A 24,234-nucleotide genomic window follows, 5' to 3' on the forward strand; every position below is an offset into this window, starting at 1 on the left:
AAAATACTTTCCCATCCTTTCTCTTCTACCCTCTCACATTTTAACAAATAAAAATGCAAGACAAAGAACCTTCAAGCCTCTTTATTTTGTTGTCTCACTTTTTGTACCACTCTATTACCACCATCAGCTCTGATTGAAAAAAATTATTTAAGTTAAATTTGTAATTATTAAATATTTTTCTGGTTAATCATATATTTTGACACAGAGTTGCACAAATGAGTGAAACAACATATGTAGACCCCTTTTAACACGTTGAGCCAAAAAAAAGGTTATTTAATAATATTTTTTTTACTTTTTACAATTGTCTTGGATTGCTATAAAGGCGTTTTCACAACTACTTCGATAAACGAAAGAATAAACCTCTAGCTTTATCAACGAAAGTCTATGCTTAGACTAATTCTGGTACCTTAGAAAATAATTCTTCAAGATTTAGTTTATAGGAGAATTTGATCTTTAGAAAATAAAGTCATCAAATAATGCTTAAAGATTTATTGTTAGACAAATTGATGCTTCAAAAAATTCATCACTCAATTTGTCCCAAATTTTAGACACCAATTTGTCCCAATAACCATTACCCTTGCTGTATAATGCTCGACGAACCCAAAAAAAAAAAAGAACCATTTTTTTAATTTAATGGTTCAAGAACCCCAAAAGAACCATGTTATAATTAAGAAGTGGTGCATTTTTTTGTTATATATAAAAGACATTGGTCATATAATATATAAAATCATTAAAAAATTTTATCACAACTCTCAATTGAAATTCATAAATTTTGTATCACTGAATTCAAAATGAAAAGATCTGTGAAATTCCTCTTACATTGCTGAAATGGTACCACTAAAAAAATGAATTTTAAGCATAAAAAATAATGGAAAAACTTTTGGAACGAATTTAAAACCAATCCATTAGTTTTGCTTATATGAAATATACTTTAAAATCTAGTATTCTATGCAAAGTACCAGAGAAGGGGCTAAGAAAATCCAAAAACTTGGTACATAAAAAAAAATTGAAAATAACTATCCAAAATTTTATCAATAACTTAAAAGGAAACATTACAAATGAAAATGCAATGCTTAAATCTGCCTATAGAGGCGAAAATTGACACACTCTTCACCATGACAGGCGAATACAGAAATGGCCACATTATTCCAAAATGGGTCAATGTTACAGAAACATGCATCACAACAATCTTAAAATTTATTGTTACCAGGCTTGTAAAAATGAGGATTTTTTGCACCCACAAAATTTGATATGATCTGCATTTGCTTTTAATTTATATCCAGACCTGTTCTCTACCATATTCTCTCACAATTACAGGCACACTTGTGGGAGGTACCTGTCACAGTTTAAATGTCAAAACCAAATATATTTAGAGAAAAAATATTTTCAAGGACAGCTTAAGAATTTTATACACTGATAGCGTAAGAGTTTTATATACTGTCAAATCATCTTCCACTATCTATTTTTAATCATCATTGACTCTTTAAAAATTAATACAAATGAATGGTGGATGATGTAATGATAGTACATAGATATTCCAATCATATTTAACTTGTAAAGCAAAATGGGGAAATGCATGTTCGAAGGGGCTTTTTGTTGCAAGTGTTAACTAGTTCCGAAAGGTATGATTTTTTGTCTACCATTTTTTAGTATCTCTCTTCTTTTCAATAACTTCCTTTTGCTTATATATATATATATGTATGTATATATATTAAGGAAAGAGGGACAATATTTCCGTTTATTTACCATGCATTTTTCTATTCATGTGTGAATTTATTTATTTTTCCTTTTAGAGATAATGACAGGCATATTTTAGCAGCAAATATATAAAATTATAAATCCATTTCCAACTCCAGCACTTACCATGCCATAATCTGTGACTATCATTGAAACATAATCTGAAGGTGTTGCATCATAACTGCCAACAATTTAGAAAGAACCAGATTAGAATACAACAAAAACCAAGCCTTAGTTCCACTAGGTGGGGTCGGCTATATGGATCGAACGACACCATAGTGCTGCTCTATTGTAAATCATGTCTACTGACAAAGAATTGCTTTATCGTCAGGTTAGAGATGGAAATAAAATCAATGTGTTAAAAACCGAACTGTACAACTAGTGACAGCTGAGTCGTGTTTCGATTAGTCCAGTCAGCTAAATTAATGAAACTGAGGTCAAACCAGACAGCACAATAAAATACTATTAAAGTAAAACATAGCCTAGTTGACAGTTGAGCTTGAACCTGCAATTTTGATATGGTTTTTTAAAATATTGAAGGACAATTTGGCGTTGTATATTATCAATATAAATGCTTACATCAGATTTAAAAGTTGCAGATTTTCGATATTGGTCCAGTCATCCAAGAAGTTGATATCAACTCTACCCGATACATTAGAAATGACACCTGGATTACCTGCAAGAACATCACATAAACATCAGGTAAAGGGCCAGTGGTAAAAAGTAAATAGAATCCTCATAATCTACAACTCTTAAATATACATACCAAGCTCATTTGAGCATATTGAATCCAACTGCACCCTTTCATGAAATTTATAGGCCTCACAACATACTATGACAGGTACACGGAAAGTGTGAGCAACCATTGCAACAGATGCTGTCCCAACTCTTGAGTATACTGTTCCATTGGACAACACGGATGCCGCACCCAGAAAAACTCGAGTAACCTCGTGCATTATGTAGGAAACAGCATTTATATGAGTGTATGTACAGCTAAGACCTTTCTCCACAAGCCTGCGAAGCAAAAGCTTACCTCTAAGCTTTGGACGAGAGTCAACTATGACAACACGAAATTGTTTTCCTAACTCGTGTGCATGTAACAGTAACATTTCAACAGCCGATGATGACCCAAAAGTTAGAAGAACATCACCATCTCTTATCTTAGTGACAGCATGCTTGACTATCACCTTGCTGGCAAGTATAATCTTCTCACTTATAAAACGTTCAATATCTGACTGAAGAGAAACTTTTGCTTCCGAGTCAGAAAGGGCCAAAGGTAGCTTGGCTATTCGGCTTTTGAGGAATCTAATTGCATTTCCCATGCTGATTGAAAGAGGTCTACATTCAATAAGAAATGAAACATAACAACTCATTTTTGCTGTCAAGTCTCTCACCAATGTCTTCTCAGGTGGAACCCTATAGTCCTTTATGGCCTCTTGAAATGCTTGAAGCATTGCAATACAACGAGCATTGCCACCAGATATATCCCCAAGCAGATACTGCAATCCCACCTGACAATCACAATAAAGGTCATTCAGATTTGATAAAAAGGTCAAATTTACAAAACAGCAAAAAGGTCCTAAATTAGGACTCTTAATCACTGTCCTATCCACCAGAACAACATGAAAGCTTTAATCATGATTTGGTTCATGAAAGTGTGTACTGTCATCTAAATAAAGGTGGCTAAATGCAACCTATTTTTATCTAGATGCCATTTAACTTGACTTCTTAAGTAACATATAGTATATAAGGTAAGACGATTCTTTGTGATACAGTAGCCAAATCAATAAGTACACCTAACAAGTTGCACATATTTCACTTAGCAAATTTACAAAATCCGAGTTGCTCAAAGCCTCAAACTATACTATTGCAAATGATCTAGTACTTGATATTTCTTTCACTTCCCCCTTGTTTTTATCTTGTACTGACAGTTAAGCTAAGGAATGAAGGTTGCATCCAAATGATTGAAGTTGTTCTCTTTGGAATCTTGTTAGGTCACGTTACTATTACTTTAGCTGGATTATTCATAACTACATATTTACAATACCAATGTGGTGATCCGTGATCGTTGGACCTTTGATCAATTAACACCTCTTTTATTTATTGACCTACTATTTCTTTGTTTTAATCCTAATCCCAGAGGTCAAATTCAGACTTTAGACTGCGGACATCTGAAATATAACCTACAAGATAGAAATTGTGCCTCTATCATTGTCTAAATAACTCAAGTTTGATCAATTATCAAATATCAATGGACTACATGACATCAGCTATAGAAAAGACTATTCAGAATTTTACTGCTAGTGAAGTACCTTTACCTTGAGACCCTATAATAATTATGAATGTAACAAGATAAAATAACGGCATAACATGAATACCTTATAAACAGCAGGATGCACAGAGTCAAGATGGAAAAACTTTGCCTCGAGATCTGGAAGCCGACTCCCGTGTTCATATTGTGGCAGATGCCTGAATAACTCTACTCTGTTCCTAGCTTCAGGTTGTTTCACCACTGCACGGCGTCTAGCCTTCTCAACTCTGTTCTTGTCATCATACTGCATGCGTGGTTGAGGAGCATCTTTCTTTCTATCCTTTTCTGGCGGATCACCCCCCTTCTTTTCAGGAGCTGTAACCACAGCATTATCAACTTTCTGTGCAGGTTTTGCAGCTTTAGCTGGTTTTGCATTTGCAGTTCCAGATGCCTTATTTCCTTCAGCTGGTGACAAATTTTCATCAAAAAGCTAACTAATTAGAATCTTCATGAGTGATGCAGAAAATAAGACATGTGAAAGAACATCATAAATTCCAAACTTTTTTAACGAAAATGATATTTGAGTCCATGGAGACTAAGAAGTAGCTCTGAAGAAGAACTAGGTCCAAATAGTCAAAGCTGAATAACAAGAGCATATAGTAATACAGATATGTCCACACAGCACAGCAAAGCACTTTCTGAGATTCAGCCAGGTAGCTTGTATGTAAACTAACAATTCTAATCAAACAACAGCATAATAAGGCACACCTTTTGCAGCTCGTTGAGCTTCTTGAAGAGCGCGTCTTTCAGCTCTTGAGGTTTTCGGCTTTTGTTGTTTTGAACTAATAGATTGGTCTTTCAATTCTCCTGCCGATCCTCTTCCTTTGTTTGACTTTTCAGTTTCTAGTTGGGGATTGAAGAAAAAGAAAATGAAAATGGTTAAAAAAACTCAAACAAATGAGGAAAATAAAAATGATCATATATGGAGACAACAAATTTACTCATTAGATGACATTCACAGATACTTGGAAAACAAACAAGTCAGGCAGATTTAACAATTATAGATCATATGTTCAAATATGCCAAATGGTGTTAAAGTCAATAGTTGAGGAATAAAAGACAGCAAAAAGAAACCAACATCGTGTGGAAAGAGATATATCAAATTTTAAAATAAATAGAATGAAAAACTTCAAATCCATTTCTAGTAACTATTATCTTTAGCATATAAAAAGGATTCAAAGAAGATCATCCATTTTATGCCTATCATATCCTTCCAGGATCCTCCAACAACCATGCATGACACATATTCATATTCACAAATTCCACAAAGAGATCTTTCCCTAATGAAACTCGTTAAATTACTTTTCAGGAACAAGATCCTATGCTTTATCTAGAATCTCGATCAAATCAAACAGTCTCACTTTCGCTCTCTAGTACAAACCTTCATGGGTTTGGATTGTCTAACCGAGTTTTGTGACTTCGGTAACTTCGTACCTTATTTGGAAACAATTCTCTCTCTCCTTACTTATGTTTTGTTAATTAAATAAATAAAGTTTTATTTCCAAATAAAGTACAAAGTTAGGCAATCCAAACCCATGCTTTTCTATTACAATTAGCCTCCTTATTAAGAACATAGCTTTGCTACCACATGAGTAACTTTCAAACTACACTGTGGGTGTGTTTGGAACTGGATTGACACCTCCAAATCAAAACTGAGTTCTGATTCTTTAAATATGTTTAGAAAAATCTGTCTGTCAGTTATCTATAGCTGAGTTTGTTGTTTAAATCTTAATTCCGTCATCAAAACTCCTCTCACCTGCTACTTGAAGTTGAATGTGTCCAACTAATACCATTCTATCAAAACCACTTTTGAGGGGAGAAAAATAAAAAAAAATTACATCCATTTTTTGTGAACTTGCTTTACCAAATTCATTAAAGCTCACATTTAGAAACTTCAATCCAAAAACACACATGTGGAGTATTTGGGATTAGCTTCTTTTGCATTTAAAAAAATCAAAACATGAGAGCTTAAACGAACAAAAAATAAATCATATTTTCTCCCAAAATTAATTAAATCCAAGCATGCATATTCAAATTCCACGAAAAAAAATCTCCGAAACTTCTCATCCAAAACTAGTTGAAACAAATAACATCAACAACTGAGCCTTAATCTCACAAGATAAGGTACCTACATGGATCAAACAATGTCATAATACTCTATCGTAAATCATGCACATTGACAAAGCATTGCTCTCTAGATCTTTCCTAATTATTTCTCTCTTCCTCTAGAAATTAGACTAACCTCAGCTACTCTCTTTACCGAGGCTTCTAACAGTCTCTTCCACACATCCAAATCACCTAATACACAATTCTACCATTTTTTTAATCCAACTTTCGTTCTCGCTGTGCATTCATTTATAATCATATCTCAGTCATCCAAATTCATAATCATATCTTGTATATTCAATCATCTAACACAACATTCTCACCAAACAAGAGCCAAATACAATTTACACCAAAATCGAAAACCAAAAACCACATAAAGCAACAACAATCATCGAATAATCTCACCAGGACCACCACCACTCTTGTTAACCGCAGTACTCAAATCAAATCCACCATGTGGATACGACGACGCAACCTTAGCAGCTGCATCGATAAACAAACCTCCCTCTCCCTCCGCAACCCTACTAGAATACGAAGCAGACGAAGGAGAAGGAACGAAATCAGAGGCAACGCTATACGAGTCCGCCGGAGGGTGGTGGAGAGGATGAGTCGGAGTCGGAGGGTGGTGGAGGAGGAGGTTGTCGGAGAGGTGGCGAGAAGGAGGGATCATGACGGGGGAAAGGGAATTGGAAGAAGGGATATGAGTCGGGTCGGGTGGACCCGATTGAGACCGATCGGGTGGAGCACCGGGAGTGATGAAACCGACTTGGCGGATACGGGGGATGGGATCGATCACTGGCCGTGGTGCACGGCGAGGAGGAGGATCCATTGATTTTTGAATCAATCAATGAATCGATACTGTGTTAGGGTTTATGTGAGTTTTGTGTTTTTCTAATTTCTACAAATCTTTTCAACTTTCAAACCATGTTTTACTAATAATTACTTTTGTGGTTTTTCCTAGTTATCTTCGTACGGGAGGTAATCCTATCCGAGCTGAAAATATCCATAAATATATGTGGCTACTCTCCCAACGAATATTAAATATTTTTTTATTCATAAGACTCGAACATGAAACTTTACTTAAGAGGTATCAATCATGTACCAGTAATAACTATTAATTCTTTTTCAATTGTTAATCTATTTAGTTTAATAATTTTTTTGTAATATTATATTTTTTGTGTTTCGTGTATATTATTTTTTATTAAAGAGAGGATGATTGATGACATGGATAATGTAAATCTATTTTTGATTGGTTTATTGTACGGTAATATTTTATTTCTTTCTTCATTTCATGTGAATCATGGATGAATTGATATATACTTCTTTATATTGTTTTCTAATTTCTATATTTGGGTGTGTGGGTCTCAGGTTACTTTTTTCTTTGTTCATTTGCCAACTTCAGCTTCTTTGTTTGTTTCATATAATTAAAAAGTCTTCATGGATTAAAGACATCATTCTAGTGTTTGGTGCATGAAATTTCATTTTCATAGGAATAATGTGTCATTGTTTTTCATGATTTTTTGATCTTCCATTTTGCCAAAACAAGAAAATAATAGAAGGAAGAACAAGGAATATCACACATAACATAGGAATGATACTATTTGTATCAAGCATGGTGTAGAGTAGTGTGTCGTGTTGGAATATATTGCGACCGGGAAGCCTCTATATAAGGGAGAGTTCTATTAGTACCGGAGTATGGGAATAGTGAAAAGTCATAAGCGAGATACCACATCTTGAATCAAAATCTTAAGATATTAGTTGCATGAGTCTTTTCCATGTATTGTTAAAATATGATAAGAGTCATGAATAAGAGAGATATTCTTGATGAAACAAGAAATATGAGAAATTAATAAAAAGAGAAAGAAAAGCTTGAAGAAGCAAGAAAGAGAAAGAAAAGAGAATCAAGTCTTCATTGAAATGTAACATATCTCATTATTGTCATTGACTTGAATTAATAAGAAGTGAGTCAATATGACTTATTTATACAAGAGAAAAGAAGAAAAGAAAGCTTGTAAAGCAAGTAACTGACATAAACCTAACTTGCTAATTCCTAACTTCATAACCAATAACCATCTTCAAAAAATAACTTCTAATATATTTTTAATACATATAAACACATTCATTCATCAAATCATATACAATGTGAGACTTCATGCATTATTAAGCCCAACATTTTGAAATTCATAGTGTAAGATTATAATTTTTGCATATGTTTTTCTCGTAACCAAAGAAGTTATATTAACAAGAGCATAAGGTATTCTCAATCATATAAACACAATGGACACAAATAGAATCTAACTTGGTATCAGAAGACAACTAGTGATACTAGACTAAGAATTATCACACTATTATCCAAAGTCATTATGTGAGGACCATGTTTATGATCTCACTTTATTAATTCCATGAGAAGATAAAACTATTTTTCATGAGCTAAATTGACCTGTATATGTATCATGTGTTGTATTATTTGTAGTTGTAGGTAAGGGTTGGAGGACCCCTTATATTTTTTTATTTAAAGAAAAAAAGATTTAATAAGAAAATTGTATTAAAATAAGCATAAGGGTACATACCCAATACAAGATAAAAATCAAACAATATTTTTTTAGTAGCTAATATATACAAATTTTGGATCAATAATGCATCAATTAGCAAACAGAAGAAGAGTTTATATATGATGAAAACCAAATCCACCATCTACCATAATATAAGTATAACTTGGTTCATTTTATGAAAAATCGTTTCATTTATCATGATCCATATTGATCACACCATAATAAACCAGAATGTTATCCAAATTTTTAATGTTAGAATTGAAATTGATGGTTTATATAGAGTAGTGGCATTATATATATTAGCTTGTCAATCGGCGCTCAGTACATGTCAACCATTATTCTTATTTTTCTAATATCAAATATATATATAAAAGTTTATATAAAAATTTTAACTTGTGTCTCTAATAATGATTAGTGCATCAATGAATGTTTTTTATGTCGGTCAAAGTTATTCTTCTTGGGATGATGAAGAGAGACAATAGAAGTATGATAATGTGTAAAATAATAATGATACTTTGATAAAAATGAATAAAAGAACATGTAGAAGTTTCTTGTTATTATTATTGGGATGTTACAAAATGATAAAATTGGAATATGGAAATTAAAAAAAAATGGAATTGAATGAAATTATACATGTTCAATTATCTAAATATTCTTTAGGCATATTTTGCATAAGGGTAAAGTTAGAATATAGAAATTATATCTGCTCAATTACCTAAATACTCCTTAAATATATTTTGTCTTTAGAGAATATATATATATAAAAGTGAATTGGAGTGTTTGCTTTTTAAACCCATCTTTTGCTTATTAACTAATTTTAATTTCTAACTTATAAATTTGATTTTGGTCTGACTCTTAACTATAGGTTGCATATATATTATTTAACCACTTTTTTGAGTGGAGATCCTGAGTTGATTTTTCCAGTGATAGAATAAAAGCACACAAGGTAGAAGCCAACCATGTATAAAGGACACTTCATTTTAGGAAAATTTATGTGGGTAGTGTAGTTTGACTACACTATCTCACGTTTGGAGTATATTTTGAAATATTTAGGGGTTTGAGGTATTTTTTAGTGGATCTCGTGGATGGTATCCACGATTTCACCAAAGTCCTGGATCACATCCACGATTTCCCTGGACACTCGTGGACCCCATCCACGAGATCCTTACATCGTGTCAGGTCCCTGTAAGTCGTGGACCGGGAACACGAGTTTCATGGAAATCTCGTGGACCCAGTACACGAGTTCCATGCAATCTCGTAGATCATGTACACGAGATCCAAGTCGTGTCTTGGATCCACGACATTCAAGCAATATTTATACCTCATACATCCCGACTATAAAACATACTGAAGGAAGAAAATGTATGAAAAATCTTTAGGTTAATTTGTGATTGAAGAACTGTGATTATTGAAGGTAACTAAAAATGCTTTATATTTTTTCAGTTTATTAGAGATATTGTTAGTGATTCTAGTGATGAGGAGGACATTGAGCTATGTGATGACGATGTTCAGATTACCACTACTGAACTGGTTAGCATATCATATGATACTCCTTCATCTTTTTTCGTTAGCATTGATTATCAGTCTGGACAAGATTTTTCATATAGAAGAACTCACATAAGTACTGATATGGATAATGATCTTTTTGTTGGTATGCAATTTGAATCAAAGGAAGCAACAATAAATGTTGTAAAACAATTTCATATTAGAAATTATGTTGATTACCATGTGGATGAGTCTAGGCCATATAGATATGTTGCAAAATGTAAATATTATGGTGTTGGGTGTGAATGGAGACTTCGGGCATCGAAAAATGTGAAGCGTGATATTTGGGAGATTAGAAAAATTAGTGGAAGACACACTTGTATATCCACTAATATTTCTCAAGATCACACGAAGTTGAACTCATCTTTCATCGCAAACTGCATTGTTCAACTAGTATGAGAAGATCCTGGTTAAAGAAGTGATCACTCGTTTTGGTTATACGGTGACAAATAGGAAGACATGGACTGCTAAACAAATAACAATTTCCCAAATTTATGGTGATTGAGAAGAATCATACAAGGAGTTACCTCGCTGGTTGAATGTTGTTCAATATTATGCACCAGGTACAATTGTAAGATATTCAACATCTAACCATGAAGAACATAATACTTTAATTCTTGATAGGGATTTTTGGGCTTTCAAGTCATGCATTGAAGGATTTGGTTTTTGCAAACCAATCCTTCAAGTGGATGACACATTTTTTACTGGAACATTGTTAATAGCTAGTTCCCAAGATGATAATAGACGTATATTTCTAGTAACATTTGCCATTGTGGAAAGAGAGATCAAAGAAGCACAGGAATGATTTTTCTACAATCTTTGGACATATGTTACCCCACAACCAAATATTTATATAATATCAGATAGGGGTACAAGTTTGTTGGGTGCACTACATACTGAGCTCCCTTAATGGTCTGATGGTCAATTTGTATATTGCATTTGTCATGTTGCTAGCAATTTCAACAAGAAGTTATGAGATAATGATTTGAAATAATGATTTGAAATAAAAAGTCATTGAAATGAGTATGTCTTGAAATGAATCTCATTTATGTGAAATTGTTTGTTTATTTGATTTATGTTAATAATAATGAACTTGTTGTAGGTTATGAATTGATCGGTCGATTCGAGCGAATGCTTGCTCTATTGCGTCAAAAACACTCCAGGGCAGCAGCTTGGTTAGATAAAATCCCAAAAGAAAAATGGACGCAATCATACGATGATGAGAGATGGTACGACCATATGACAACGAATTTGGCAGAATGTGTGAATGTTGTTCTCAAAGGAGCACCAATGACACCATAGAAATGAAGCAACTAACATGATAAGGGCGTGTCATGTTTATTGCGAAGAATTGACTAACATGATTAATGAAAATAACCATGTCAAATTGTACGAAATTTTTCATGGGAATCAGGAGTCTCGGAGGTGGAAGTTGCTAGTACCGATGGTAGTCGACACTCAAGAGTATACACAGTTATATTAATCGAAAATTGGTGTGATTGTGGGAAATTTCAATCAGTTAAATTGCCATGTTCTCATGTTATTGCTACTTGTGCATCATTGAACTTAGACTATGGACAGTTTATATCACCAATTTATAGGTTAGAGAACTTGTAGAAGGTTTATGGGCATGAGTTTCAACCCATTGCAAATGAAGAATATTGGCCTCCTTATTTAGGTCCAACCTTCATTTCTAATTCCCTTATGCGTAGGAACCGTACTGGAAGACCAAAAACTACACGTATACACAACGAAATGGATGATTCTCAATCCCAACAAATTAAAAAATGTGGGGGGTGTAGGAGTGAAGGACACAATAGGAAGAAATGTCCATTTAGAAGTACCGAAATTGGACAAAGTTCGAGGCAAAACTAACTTATGTAATATTACATTTTGTGTAATATATTTTGTTTTATTCAATTTTCATTACAATTTGATTATAATTTGTTTTATTCAGTATATTAAGATTACAACTATATACATTTTTGAAAATCTGTATATTAAGATTACAATCAATAAGTACATTTATAATTAAATACAATTAATAAATGAAGATTATCAAAAAAAATTACCATTATTAAATGAAGATTACAATTTAATACATTTTCGAAAATCAATAAATTAAGATTACAATTATATACATTTTCAAAAAATTACAATCAATAAATGAAGATTACAAATAACATTTTCGAAAATCAATAAATTAAGATTACAATCATTCAGAAAAAATTATATTATCACAAAAATTACAATTAAATACATTTTTGAAAATCATTAAATTAAGATTACAATTAAATACATTTTCAAAAAAATTACAATCAATAAATACAATCATTAAATACATTTTCAAAAAAATTACAATCAATATAAATACAATCATTAAATACATTTTCAAAAAAATTACACTCAATAAATACATTTACATTTTCGGTATACCATTTCCAAAAATATTATAATCAATAAATACAATCATTAAATACATATTCAAAAAAACCATATGTATATCACTATCTTTAATGAAAGTCGTGGATGGAATCCACGAGATTCACCAGGATTAAAAGATATTCGTGGATAGGGTCCACGAGTTTGGTGTAGATTTCTAGGGTTTAATGAAGCTCGTGGACTACATCCACGAGATCAGTGTAGGTAATTGAATGAAAATCATGGACTGCATCCACAATTTTGGCCCAAGCTAGGTTTAGGGCTATAAACTCATGCGCGGCTAGGGCACAAATACCGTGCAAACTCGTTCTAAAGATTATCACTGGAACAAAAAATGTACTTCCAGAATTAAATGTACATTTTTTTATAGCTAAATCGAGGAGTTTTTGTTGGATCGTCCTCCTCTAGTTCTAAAGATTATCACTGAAACATTTTTACTTTGGGATACAGGGAGCAATGTTGTTTGGGAGGCGGTTAGAGGTGAACTTCTCACGAGTATGCCAATTCAAACCTGAATCGGTTCAATCGCAATGCTGCAAAGAATTACTGATACTGCTACTATCCAACTTGGATGATCCACTTGTCCAGTCTCCCTTTACCGTAAAATGATGCCTTATTATGCACATTATTCACTGTTTTTGTTGGTGCTCTTCGCCAACACACAAACACAAACCACTCACACTTCATAACTATTTGCTCAGACTGCCAGAATGGTTTTACAAATCACAACTCTCTACTGCAACATCAGAACATGGATTGCTGCTTCAAGTAAGTTTTTTTTTAATTTTTATTTTTAATTGTTAATTTCTATGTTATAACATTTTAATACATTTTGTTTCTTGTTTTCTACCCCTCCATTAGCAGTTGATTGACAAAATGAGCAAAATGTTGTATAGTGTATGTGTAGTATACATGCAGTGCATGTGCAATGCATGTGCGGTGTATGTGCAGTTTAATTCTTAGTTTGTCCATATTTGGCTTTCTTGTCCATGTTCGTTATATTACATTTTAGGAGAGAACCTTCCATTTTTATCACTTTGACGGGACTTCAACTTAACCATTATTTGGCTCTCTTGTCCATGTACGTTATATTAAATTTTATGAGAGAACCTTCCATTTTTATCACTTTGACGGGACTTCAACTTAACTACGTACGCCATTTGGTAAGGGATGCATGTGACTATTCAACTATAACAACCTTTATTTATATGTGACTTACTTTAATTATGATTTTGAGCTTTAATGAGACAAAAAGTTGTGGATCAAATAAGCAACTATGTTGGAGATAGATAAGTAGAAAAAATGAAATGGACAAGCTTCACTATACGCAAACACATGAACAAGCATGGTACAAAATGTATATAGTATTTTCTTCATCGAATCAACAAAATCAACATTAATATAGTGACAAAGTTGAAAACAGTGAATAATGTGCATAATAAGGCATCATTTTACGGTTAAAAACCTTTGAAAGTGACCCTTATAGTCTCGGCACATTTATTGTTCCTTTTAGTCAGCTTTCTATTTAGAAGGTCATTACTTTAGAGTGAAACTACAAGAAGCAGATAAGGACCATTTTGAAAATGGAAAATGGAATATGCATTCCCCAAATGTTTTAAAACTAGGATAACATGCCACAAGTTCATGGAGCTTTACTTGTATAGCTGCTAAAACTTCACATAACAAAACAATAGACCACCTTACTTCGTCAATGGCTCAGAGTTAATTAGTCATGCAAGGTGACACGTGAATCTAAAAAATCAAGGACAACTGAAGTTGACTTGTAAACACATCAAATATGATTAAGTAAAAATAATATCAACATGGTTGATCTTAAGACCATAAAGAAGGATATATCATTGACAACGTAAGGTGTTTCTAGAGAAATTTGATATATAACTCTATTTCCAATAGAACTACAATTGGACATTTTTGGCAAAATCAAATAGAGAAAAATACAAGAAAATAAGAGAAAACAAATTAATAAGCATGTCGAAAATAAAGGAACAAATTGTTCTCTACTTAAGTACAAATATTGTTTATAATTTTTCATAAAACAGAACAAGTATTACAGCAAGAACAATTATTAATGTTGCCAAAAACATGTGTCATTTGATTAATTTCATCCATTTAGTGGATATTCTCCATCACGTGGTACATAATCTACTTATAGGGTGTGCAATTGACATGTTTGATGTTAAGGGAGCATTAGTAATATGCAAATGAGGTGATGGAAAGCATGCTTGGCTAAAAATGGAAATGGACTTGTATTATAAAAAGAGGCCTCGTAAGAGACAAATTCACACTTGGAAAGAAAAAATGGCCTCTGCTTCATCATCATCCATGGCAGCTGAATGTGTTAACTATGATTCCAAGTTTTATACACTTGGTGCTCTTCGCCAACACACAAACACAAACCACTCGCACTTCATAACCATTTGCTCAGACTGCCAGAATGGTTTTACAAATCACAACTCTCTATTGCAACATCAGAACATGGATTGTTGCTCCAAGTGAGTTTTTTTTTAATTTTTATTTTTAATTGTTAATTTCTATGTTATAACATTTTAATACATGTTTGTTTCTTGTTTTCTCCCCCTCCATTAGCAGTTGATTGACAAAATGACCAAAATGTTAAATAGTGTATGTGTAGTATACGTGCAGTGCATGTGCAATGCATGTGCGGTGTATGTGCAGTTTAATTCTTAGTTTGCCCATATTTGGCTCTCTTGTCCATGTTCGTTATATTACATTTTAGGAGAGAACCTTCCGTTTTTATCACTTTGACGGGACTTCAACTTAACCATTATTTGACTCTCTTGTCCATGTACGTTATATTAAATTTTATGAGAGAACCTTCCATTTTTATCACTTTGACGAGACTTTAACTTATGGAAAATGGAATATGCATTTTTCCCTAATAGACCACCTTACTTCGTCAAGGCTCAAAGTTAATAAGTCATGCAAGGTGACACGTAAATCTCAAAAATCAAGGACAAATGAAGTTGACTTGTGAACACATCAAATATGGTTAAGTAAAAATAATATCAACATGGTTGATCTTTAGACCATAAAGAACAACAACAACAACCTTTGGGTTTGACGGTTACAGAGCAATGGGCGATTACTGATTTTCTCACTTAGCATCTTCTTCATAATTTTAAGGAATACCATCAATGTTTGGCACTACTTCAAATACTTCATTCTTGGCTTTCAACTCTCAACAATATTATCAACCGATAATGCCTTCACAAACAAACAAAGATGAATAAGATGATGACGATGACGATGATGAAGACGAAGATGAAGAGTAACCACAACTAGTTAGAGGTGGAAGACAACATCAATCGCAACAACAACAACTAAGATCCCAACCACCTCGAAGGAGAAAGACACCTGGATGTGGAACATCATCTCATAGACGCCATTAGCAATTTCTATTCTTATTTTGTTTTATGTAATGTAATGATTTTCAAATTCCTAATACAATTATGAAATTTTCTTGTACTGTTTTCTATGAAATTTTCTTATTATTCCAATTTATGCATTTAATATATATGTTAATAATTTTAACAAAAATTATCCAAATTCTACAAAAATAAAACTTTACTAAAAGTATCATATTCAATTAAATATTAAAATTTTAATTTTACAAATTTAATTTAATTATATTATTTTTATAAACTAAAAATCATAAAATATTAACAAAAAAATTAAATTTCGTGCAAGGGAAATTTAAAAATGTACATACCCCATCCAATCTCGTGTACTGGGTATACGACTATGGAAGTCGTGTATCCCATACACGATTTCACTAAGGAGAGAGAAACAATGCATGGAAATCGTGGATGTGATCCACTTGGTAAAATCGTGGATGACATCCACGAGATCCACTAAAATGCATTATTCCCGTAATTACTTGAAAATGTACCCCAAACGTGGGATAGTGTAGTCAAACTACACTGCCCACATAAGTTTATCCTTCATTTTACCTGCCACATCTAGGTGAGCAATCATTACCTTTAACTTAGTTTCCCTTTTTCTAATTTTGCTTTGCATTTTCCTTATAATAATAATAGTTTTCCTTTTATTTATTTCTCTAGATAGGACTTTTTTATTTGATTTATATTAAAAAATATGACTTGGATTACTGATGAGAACGTGAGATGCAAGCACCTCGAAAGGCAAGTTCTATGTCCACATAAGAATTGTCTATTCCATAATTTTTTTATCTTCATGTTCCTATCTAATCAAATTTTATAAAATAATATTAAAATATTAATTTTTGTTTTTAAATTAAATAAAGTTTTCTAATTGACTTGAAACACAAATTGTGTTAAAATGTGGTAAGAGCCATGGAAAAGAAAGCTTCTTGATGAATCAAATAGTGTATAAAAGAAATTTTAAAGAAACTTAAAGAAAAAAGAATGAGAAACAATTTTTTTTAATATTCTCATTGAATGGTTGAATTCTCATTACAAAATTGAATGAATTGAATTGATTGAATAAGAAGCGAGTCAATATGACTTATTTATACAAGAGAAAAGAAGAAAAGAAAGCTTGTAAAGTAAGTAACTAACATACACCTAACTTGTTAATTCCTAACTTCTTAACCAACTATCATCTTCTAAAATAACATCTCATATATCTATAATATCCCCTCAAGTTGGTGAGTGAAAATTTTCACTCTCGGCTTGGAATTGATTTAAAACTTGATTTGAAGTAATAACAATGCTTAACCACCCATGACAGAAGCTATATCATCAAATGCTTAACCATCCAAACCATAAACTATATCTTTGTTTAATCACTATGGATAGAAGCTACCCATCCAATGCTTAGCTATCTATGACAAAAGTTATATCTGAGCTTAACCATCATGGACAGAAGCAAACCAACCATTGATGATGAAAGAGGGAAAACGGATCAGAATCTTGATCCTAATTAATGAGATGCTTCTATGCTGAATAAGAAAGATGAGTAAATGATGAAGAATAAGAAAAAAGATGTAATCTTGTATAAGATAAATTGGTTATGGTACTCCATTCTTGAAGATGTTGAAAATAATTCTTGACCAAAAACAAACTCCTTTGATCTGAATTTGAAGTTCGATGAAGAATGTGATAATGAAGAATTTAGGGCCATATGTTAAAAAGAAACATTGGATGTTGAAGAATAATGTTGAAGCAATCAAAGAAATCAAGATAGTCTTGCCACATGCAACATTGTTACCTATTGGAAGCAAGATAACACTAATGAAGACCATTGAAATGAAAAAGAAAGCACCACCATGTTCTTGATTGTTGAAGTTTTCTATGAAATCATTCATGGAACCATAAGCGGAAGCTATCAAAAGATAATTATGCTCTGATACCATGTTAAAATATTGTAAGAGCCATGAAAAAGAAAGCTTCTTGATGAATCAAGCAATGTATAAAAGAAAGCTTAAAGAAGTTTAAAGAAAGAAGAATGAGAAACACAGATTGATAATATTCTCATTGAATGAATGAATTCTCATTACAAAATTGAATGAATTGAATTGATTGAATAAGAAGTGAGCCAATATGACTTATTTATACAAGAGAAAAGAAGAAAAGAAAGCTTGTAAAGCAAGTAACTAACATACACCTAACTTACTAATTCCTAACTTTTTAACCAACTATCATCTTCCAAAATAACTTTTCATATATCTTTAATATCTCTACAAGCTGGTGAGTGAAAATTTTCACTCTCCAGCTTGGAATTGATTTGAAACTTGATTTTAAGTAATAAAAATGCTTAACCACCCCTGGCAGAAGCTAAATCATCAAATGTTTAACCATCCATAGCATAAACTATATCTTTGTTTAACCACTATGGACATAAGCTACCCTCCAATGCTTAACCATCCACGACAGAAGTTATATCTAAGCTTAACCATCATGGACAGAAGCAAACCAACCATTGATGATGAAAGAGAGAAAATGGATCAAATCTTATCCTAATTAATGAGATGCTTATATGATGAATAAGAAAGAGGGGTAAATGATGAAGAATAAGAAAAAAAATGTAATCTTGTATCGGATAAATTGGTCATGGTACTCCATTCTTGAAGAGCTTGAGGATATCAAGAAGCTAGCCTATGTACTTGAAAAGAATTCTTGACCAAAAACAAACTCCTTTGATCTGAATTTGAAGTTCGATGAAGAAGATGAGAATGAAGAATTTAGGGCCATATGTTGAAAAGAAACATTAGATGTTGAAGAACAACGCTGAAGCAATCAAAAAAATCAAGATAGTCTTGCCACATGCAGCACTGTTACCTATTGGAAGCAAGATAACACTAATGAAGACCATTAAAATGAAAAAGAAAGCACCACCATGTTCTTGATTGTTGAAATTTTCTAGGAAATCCTTCATGGAACCATAAGCGGAAGCTATCAAAAGATAATTATGTTCTGATACCATGTTAAAATATGGTAAGAGTCATGGAAAAGAAAGTTTTTTGATGAATCAAGCAGTGTATAAAAGAAAGCTTAAAAGAAGTTTAAAGAAAGAAGAATGAGAAACAAATGTTGATAATATTCTCATTGAATGATTGAATTCTCATTACAAAATTGAATGAATTGAATTGATTGAATAAGAAGTGAGTCAATAGGACTTATTTATACAAGAGAAAAGAAGAAAAGAAAGCTTGTAAAACAAGTAACTAACATACACCTAACTTTCTAATTCCTAATTTCTTAACCAACTATCATCTTCCAAAATAACCTATCATATATCTTTAATAAATTAAGACATAAATGAATGGGAAATGTAATTCAATCTAAGTTGAAAAAATGTACTCTTTCTTATGGAAGGAATGTTCTTTTTATTTAAAATATTTTTTCAATTTAGTCATAAAGAGATTTTCTATTATAAAGGGAAGTTGTAGCGAGAGTTGTATGAAAAACAAAGAAAATATAAAATAAAATAATACTTATATTCTTTTTAATTATAATAATATTGTAATTTTATCCTGAAAGAAAAAAAAAAAGAAATTCTTCTGTAATATTAGAGGGGATGATATTCATATTAAGGGAGGGACAAGACCCAAAAGTACTACATCAGGCTAGAATAGTAGTGAACTTTGCATGTTGGTAGAGGACCACTTAATAAAAGAATTCATGTTGTAATAAAACATAATTTTTTTTGACAAAAATCATATATCCAGCTATTACTATTGGCCTAAAGTCCTAAACTTCAAGTATACAAGCAATTATTTTTCACCTTGACATGAGTTATACCACATCTTACACTAGAGTATAGTAAATTATTTTTCATCTCTTTTACCTACCTTGGAACTTGTAAGGACCCAAATGTATATACTTTATTAACAAAATTGAAGAACATGAGTGAGGTTGTGTACCCAAATACAATGGGTAATTATAGAATTTTAAATTACTTTGTGGAATGATTTGTATAATCAATTTTCGATATATTATTACATAGGCTAGTTTTTGCAAATGAAATTTCACAGGAACAAAATTTGAAAACCCATAATTTTTCTTTCCTTTTCTTGCTCTTTCTTTCCCTTCACAATTTTTCTGGTAAGCAAAGAAATTTTATTAAAGGTATACTAAGAGTACAATGAATTTACCATAAGTAGAAAATTACAAAAAAAAAACACAATTAAACTAAGCCATGACAAAGTCGATGTGTTAGCATCCCAATCCAAATAACTAGAAGTATACTTATTGTTGATTTCCTTAATCAAAAGCCAAACTTTGATATTCGTTGAGTTAACAATGTGCTTAGTGGATGGCTATTTAGAATTGAAGATTGCATCATTTAGCTAACCAAATAGATTATATTGTTACTAACCAAATAGAGATTGAGATCACATGTTTCAAACGATGTTTCATGTCATGTTTCAAACCAATCAAAATGAGACTTTTTGTTATTTTTTGTTTTTAAAATTTTTCTTTTATTCATGTGACAAAATATAATAGACTTGAGACAGAGAATGAACACAATTATGAATAGGTGATCCTTGTCCAACTATATAGTGTTCCATATCCTCTCGCATTGGTTGATGCAGATTATATGTACATGGTTTAATCCAAGACCCAAATCACATTATATGTACATGGTTTAATCCAAGACCCAAATCACATTATTTGAATCTATAGTTTAGTAAACAAACATATTCCTAAAAAACTCTATTATAATGAAGTTAGGAATTTTTTTGGTAATACAAAGGATATTCCCTAACCTTACGGGTAAAATATTAATCTTTTTCGAGATGTGTACCTGTTACTCAACTCCCAACAAGTATAGCTAAGTCCCACCTTGAGTATGTTTTTGAAACTAACCCAAATGAAACTAGTTTATAAGCACACGAGATTCCTTCTTTGAATATGGGACTTTGAAATCCATTTCCGAAATGAGAAGTATACAATTTCTCCATTTGTTTGTTAGCTTTCCAAGGCCCATTGATAGTTAATGCTTGCACCACCAAAACTGAATCACATTATTATGAAAAACAAAACAAAAATGTAATGACAGTTTATCCTCCTGCTTACACTTGTAATAACATTTTTATCGTGAAAACTAAGAGTAAAAATAAGACCTCCCTCTTCTATACTGGAGAGGATCCCTGCTCGAAAATTCTATCACCTCCAAATTGACTCGGGCTCCCTTTGTTGCTCCATCATTATTCACTTTAATCCAACCAAATGGGAATGGAATCAGCCATATGACTTGAGTAATGGAATCAGCCATATTGGTGGAAAAAACAGAAGACAGATGCCTTCATGATTTCTTGGCAAAGCACTACAAAGTTCATTTTGATAAGAAAATACGTTAATTGATGTGCACTACTCCCAAGACTTTCCAAAGATTTGAAGCCCTGAAAATTAAGACTTGTAACTTTTAATTTATATCATCAAAATGGAAGGTCTCAAATATGGGCATGTTCATGTAATACACACACATATATACCTGTAGAGAGATTCATGCTGGCTATTGTACAAAATGTGGGTCTGCCATTAATACCACTGCCACCATTAGTAGAATTATCCCAATTTGGAGATAAGTTGGTGAAGGAGTTGTAGTCAGTGTTGTTCAAACTTGCTTCCTTTGGGATCATAAGGTTTTGGTGATGATGATGAGAAGAAGACACTATTGAAGGCTTCAACTTTCTCCTAATCACAATGGATTCCTCAATCACATTGAAGTTGCCATCTCTAGGTGCTTCATTACTAAGAGCAAGGTGATGATGAGGTTTTGTTTGAATCATCTTATTAGGTGATCTTGCACAGTCCTCAAGCTGAATAGTTGATCTCAATTGTTGCAAGGTTTCAGTATTATTTTCAGTTGTTGCAATACACTTTTTCTTCATGTCTTGCACTTGCATTACCCTCCCATTATTGCTGGTAGTGTTACTCATCTTGTTACTAGTCCTTTCCCTTGCTCTTTCTCTTGCTTTCTCCCTTGACTCATTCATCTTTGTGTGAACACAAGAAGGCTCCTTCTGTGCGCTTTTCAACTTTCTCATCTCTTTCACAGCATTTGAATCTAACCCTTGTTGTTGTAGGTTTAGATTATCATGATCAGCATTGATGATACCTTGTTCATTCTTGATCCCTGAAACAACTTCATTACAGTCCTCACAATCAGAAGAATATGAGAAGCTCTTTGCATCACCTTCAATGATATTACTGTTCTTGCTTCTAGCAAGTTCCTTAATTGCTTTCTTGGACTTGTTAAAGAGCCACTCAAGGGTGTTGCTTGCTTTGTCAAACCCTAGCATGTCTTGTAGATCGAAGAACTTTCGCGAGATCCCGATTGACAACCTCACCCTTCTGTCCCTTAAGCCCTGAGAAGTGTAAATCTTGCTATGCCTATCTTTCTTGGCTGGTTTCTTTGTGAGCAATGAAGAAAATTCATAGTGATTATAAGCACCACTACCACCACCGCTTATAATCTGGTCTTGTTTGGGCATTGTAGCAGCATGAGCATCAGAAACAGCCAAATTGGTCAGTGTTTCTTGGATTATTGGTTTGTTATGAACATAATAATGAGTTGGTATTTTGTAAGGAACATGAACAAGTGGATCATGAAGAAGGGTGTTGTTGTTGCTTGAAGAAGCATTTTCAGGATTAAGGAAAGGAAAAAAAGGGTTTGAATTAGAAGAAGGGTAACAAGTGTAAGGGCCTGAGGAAGTGTAAGTAGAAGGGTACATGATATGAAGATTTTCAATTGATTCCAGTAGATAAAAACCCTAGCTAGTTTTTTTTGATCGGCAATTGTTAGTTGTTAGTATTTTGTTGTGGGTGAGATTCCACCTTCAACCTCCTACACCCTACCATCTAACCACCTTATAACTCCCTTTTTTGTTGATGGTGAGACTCGAACCCACAACCTCCTGCATTCCATTCCTTACGGCCACCCTCTTCACCATCAGACCACCTTATGACTCCCACCCTAGCTAGCTTATTCGTGTGTGAGTTGTGAGGACTACCCTACACAGCACAGAAGAAGAATCTTTCTTCTTCCCTTTGAATAAAGAACTTTTGCTTTCTTCAGCTTCAATTTAACCGGTCCAAAGTGATAAACCCAAGACACCCTTTTACACAGTTAGTTTCTGTGAAAGGGAAACCACCTTACTGATTAGTACTACTAACACAAATCCCAGAAGAAAATAAAAGTGTGTTTGAGAAAATTGATGGAGGAAGGGATTTCATTTTAGCCCAATGATGGAACTTTGCCTAGTTCCAATTATTATCTTGGTGTTTTAAATTATTATATATCGCAATATTTTGTTTATTTTGGTTTCGAGAGTCTCGGCAATGGTATCATGGTCATAAATGCAGCTGTAATGGCCACATACCCCTTATAATTTTATACAATTGCGATAAACACAATCTAACCGTAATTTAAAAGCGGATGAATATCAACCTCCATATTTATTATTTATTTGAGGGATCTGGTTCATTGGTTTGTGGTACCAAAATGGAGTGGTGTTTTGAGAGAGAAAAGTGCAGTAGTAGTAATAGTAATAGTGTAAGTAACAATAGACAAGTCTTACATAATCGTGGGTTATGTACCCCATTATGTAGAAGCAACTTAAGCAGAAGTGGGTCATATCATTCAACTTTTGAACACGTTAATGTGTTTGTTTGTTTGGTCTAAAAAGTTAGGGTTAGGGTTAGGGTTAGGGTTCATCTTAGCTTAGCAGGAGAATTTAAAGGAATGATGGATTAATTTAAAGTAGGTTTACGTAACAGTACACATGATGTGTTAATTTTGAAGGTTTAAAGTTTAAAGTGTGTGATGTAATTATACCTCACATTTTTTCTACTATTAAGGGTATTCCATCACCGTTTTTTGGATAAAGAACTAATCCTTTCGGGATGCGTGATCAACAAATATCGCTCTTAGGAATCGAACTTTTGACCTTTTGGTTATCATGAGATTTAGTGGAGTCTTATACCATTATAAGATTTGAAGTAAAAGAAAGTGGGTTGATGAAAAATTAACATTTATGTGTATAAATAACTTTTCCATTTGAGGCTTCTA

General features: G+C 32.7%; 2 protein-coding genes across 2 annotated transcripts; both read right to left on the reverse strand.

The window, feature by feature from the left end:
- Window positions 1,014–7,053, reverse strand: LOC109354747 (translation initiation factor eIF-2B subunit delta-like). Its single transcript, XM_019597448.1, has 7 exons — window positions 6,560–7,053; window positions 4,757–4,891; window positions 4,116–4,453; window positions 2,504–3,248; window positions 2,317–2,413; window positions 1,864–1,918; window positions 1,014–1,336 (listed from the first exon to the last, which is right to left on the reverse strand). The coding sequence occupies exons 1-7, from the start codon at window positions 6,981–6,983 to the stop codon at window positions 1,274–1,276; spliced, it is 1,857 nt and encodes a 618-aa protein (XP_019452993.1). The 5' UTR covers window positions 6,984–7,053; the 3' UTR covers window positions 1,014–1,273.
- On the reverse strand, window positions 21,514–22,938 carry LOC109354107 (transcription factor DICHOTOMA-like). Its single transcript, XM_019596462.1, has 2 exons — window positions 21,655–22,938; window positions 21,514–21,562 (listed from the first exon to the last, which is right to left on the reverse strand). Exons 1-2 carry the CDS (start codon window positions 22,895–22,897, stop codon window positions 21,531–21,533), a joined length of 1,275 nt encoding a protein of 424 aa, XP_019452007.1. The 5' UTR covers window positions 22,898–22,938; the 3' UTR covers window positions 21,514–21,530.

Source organism: Lupinus angustifolius, chromosome LG08, assembly GCF_001865875.1.
Source record: "Lupinus angustifolius cultivar Tanjil chromosome LG08, LupAngTanjil_v1.0, whole genome shotgun sequence".
Lineage (NCBI taxonomy): Eukaryota > Viridiplantae > Streptophyta > Magnoliopsida > Fabales > Fabaceae > Lupinus > Lupinus angustifolius.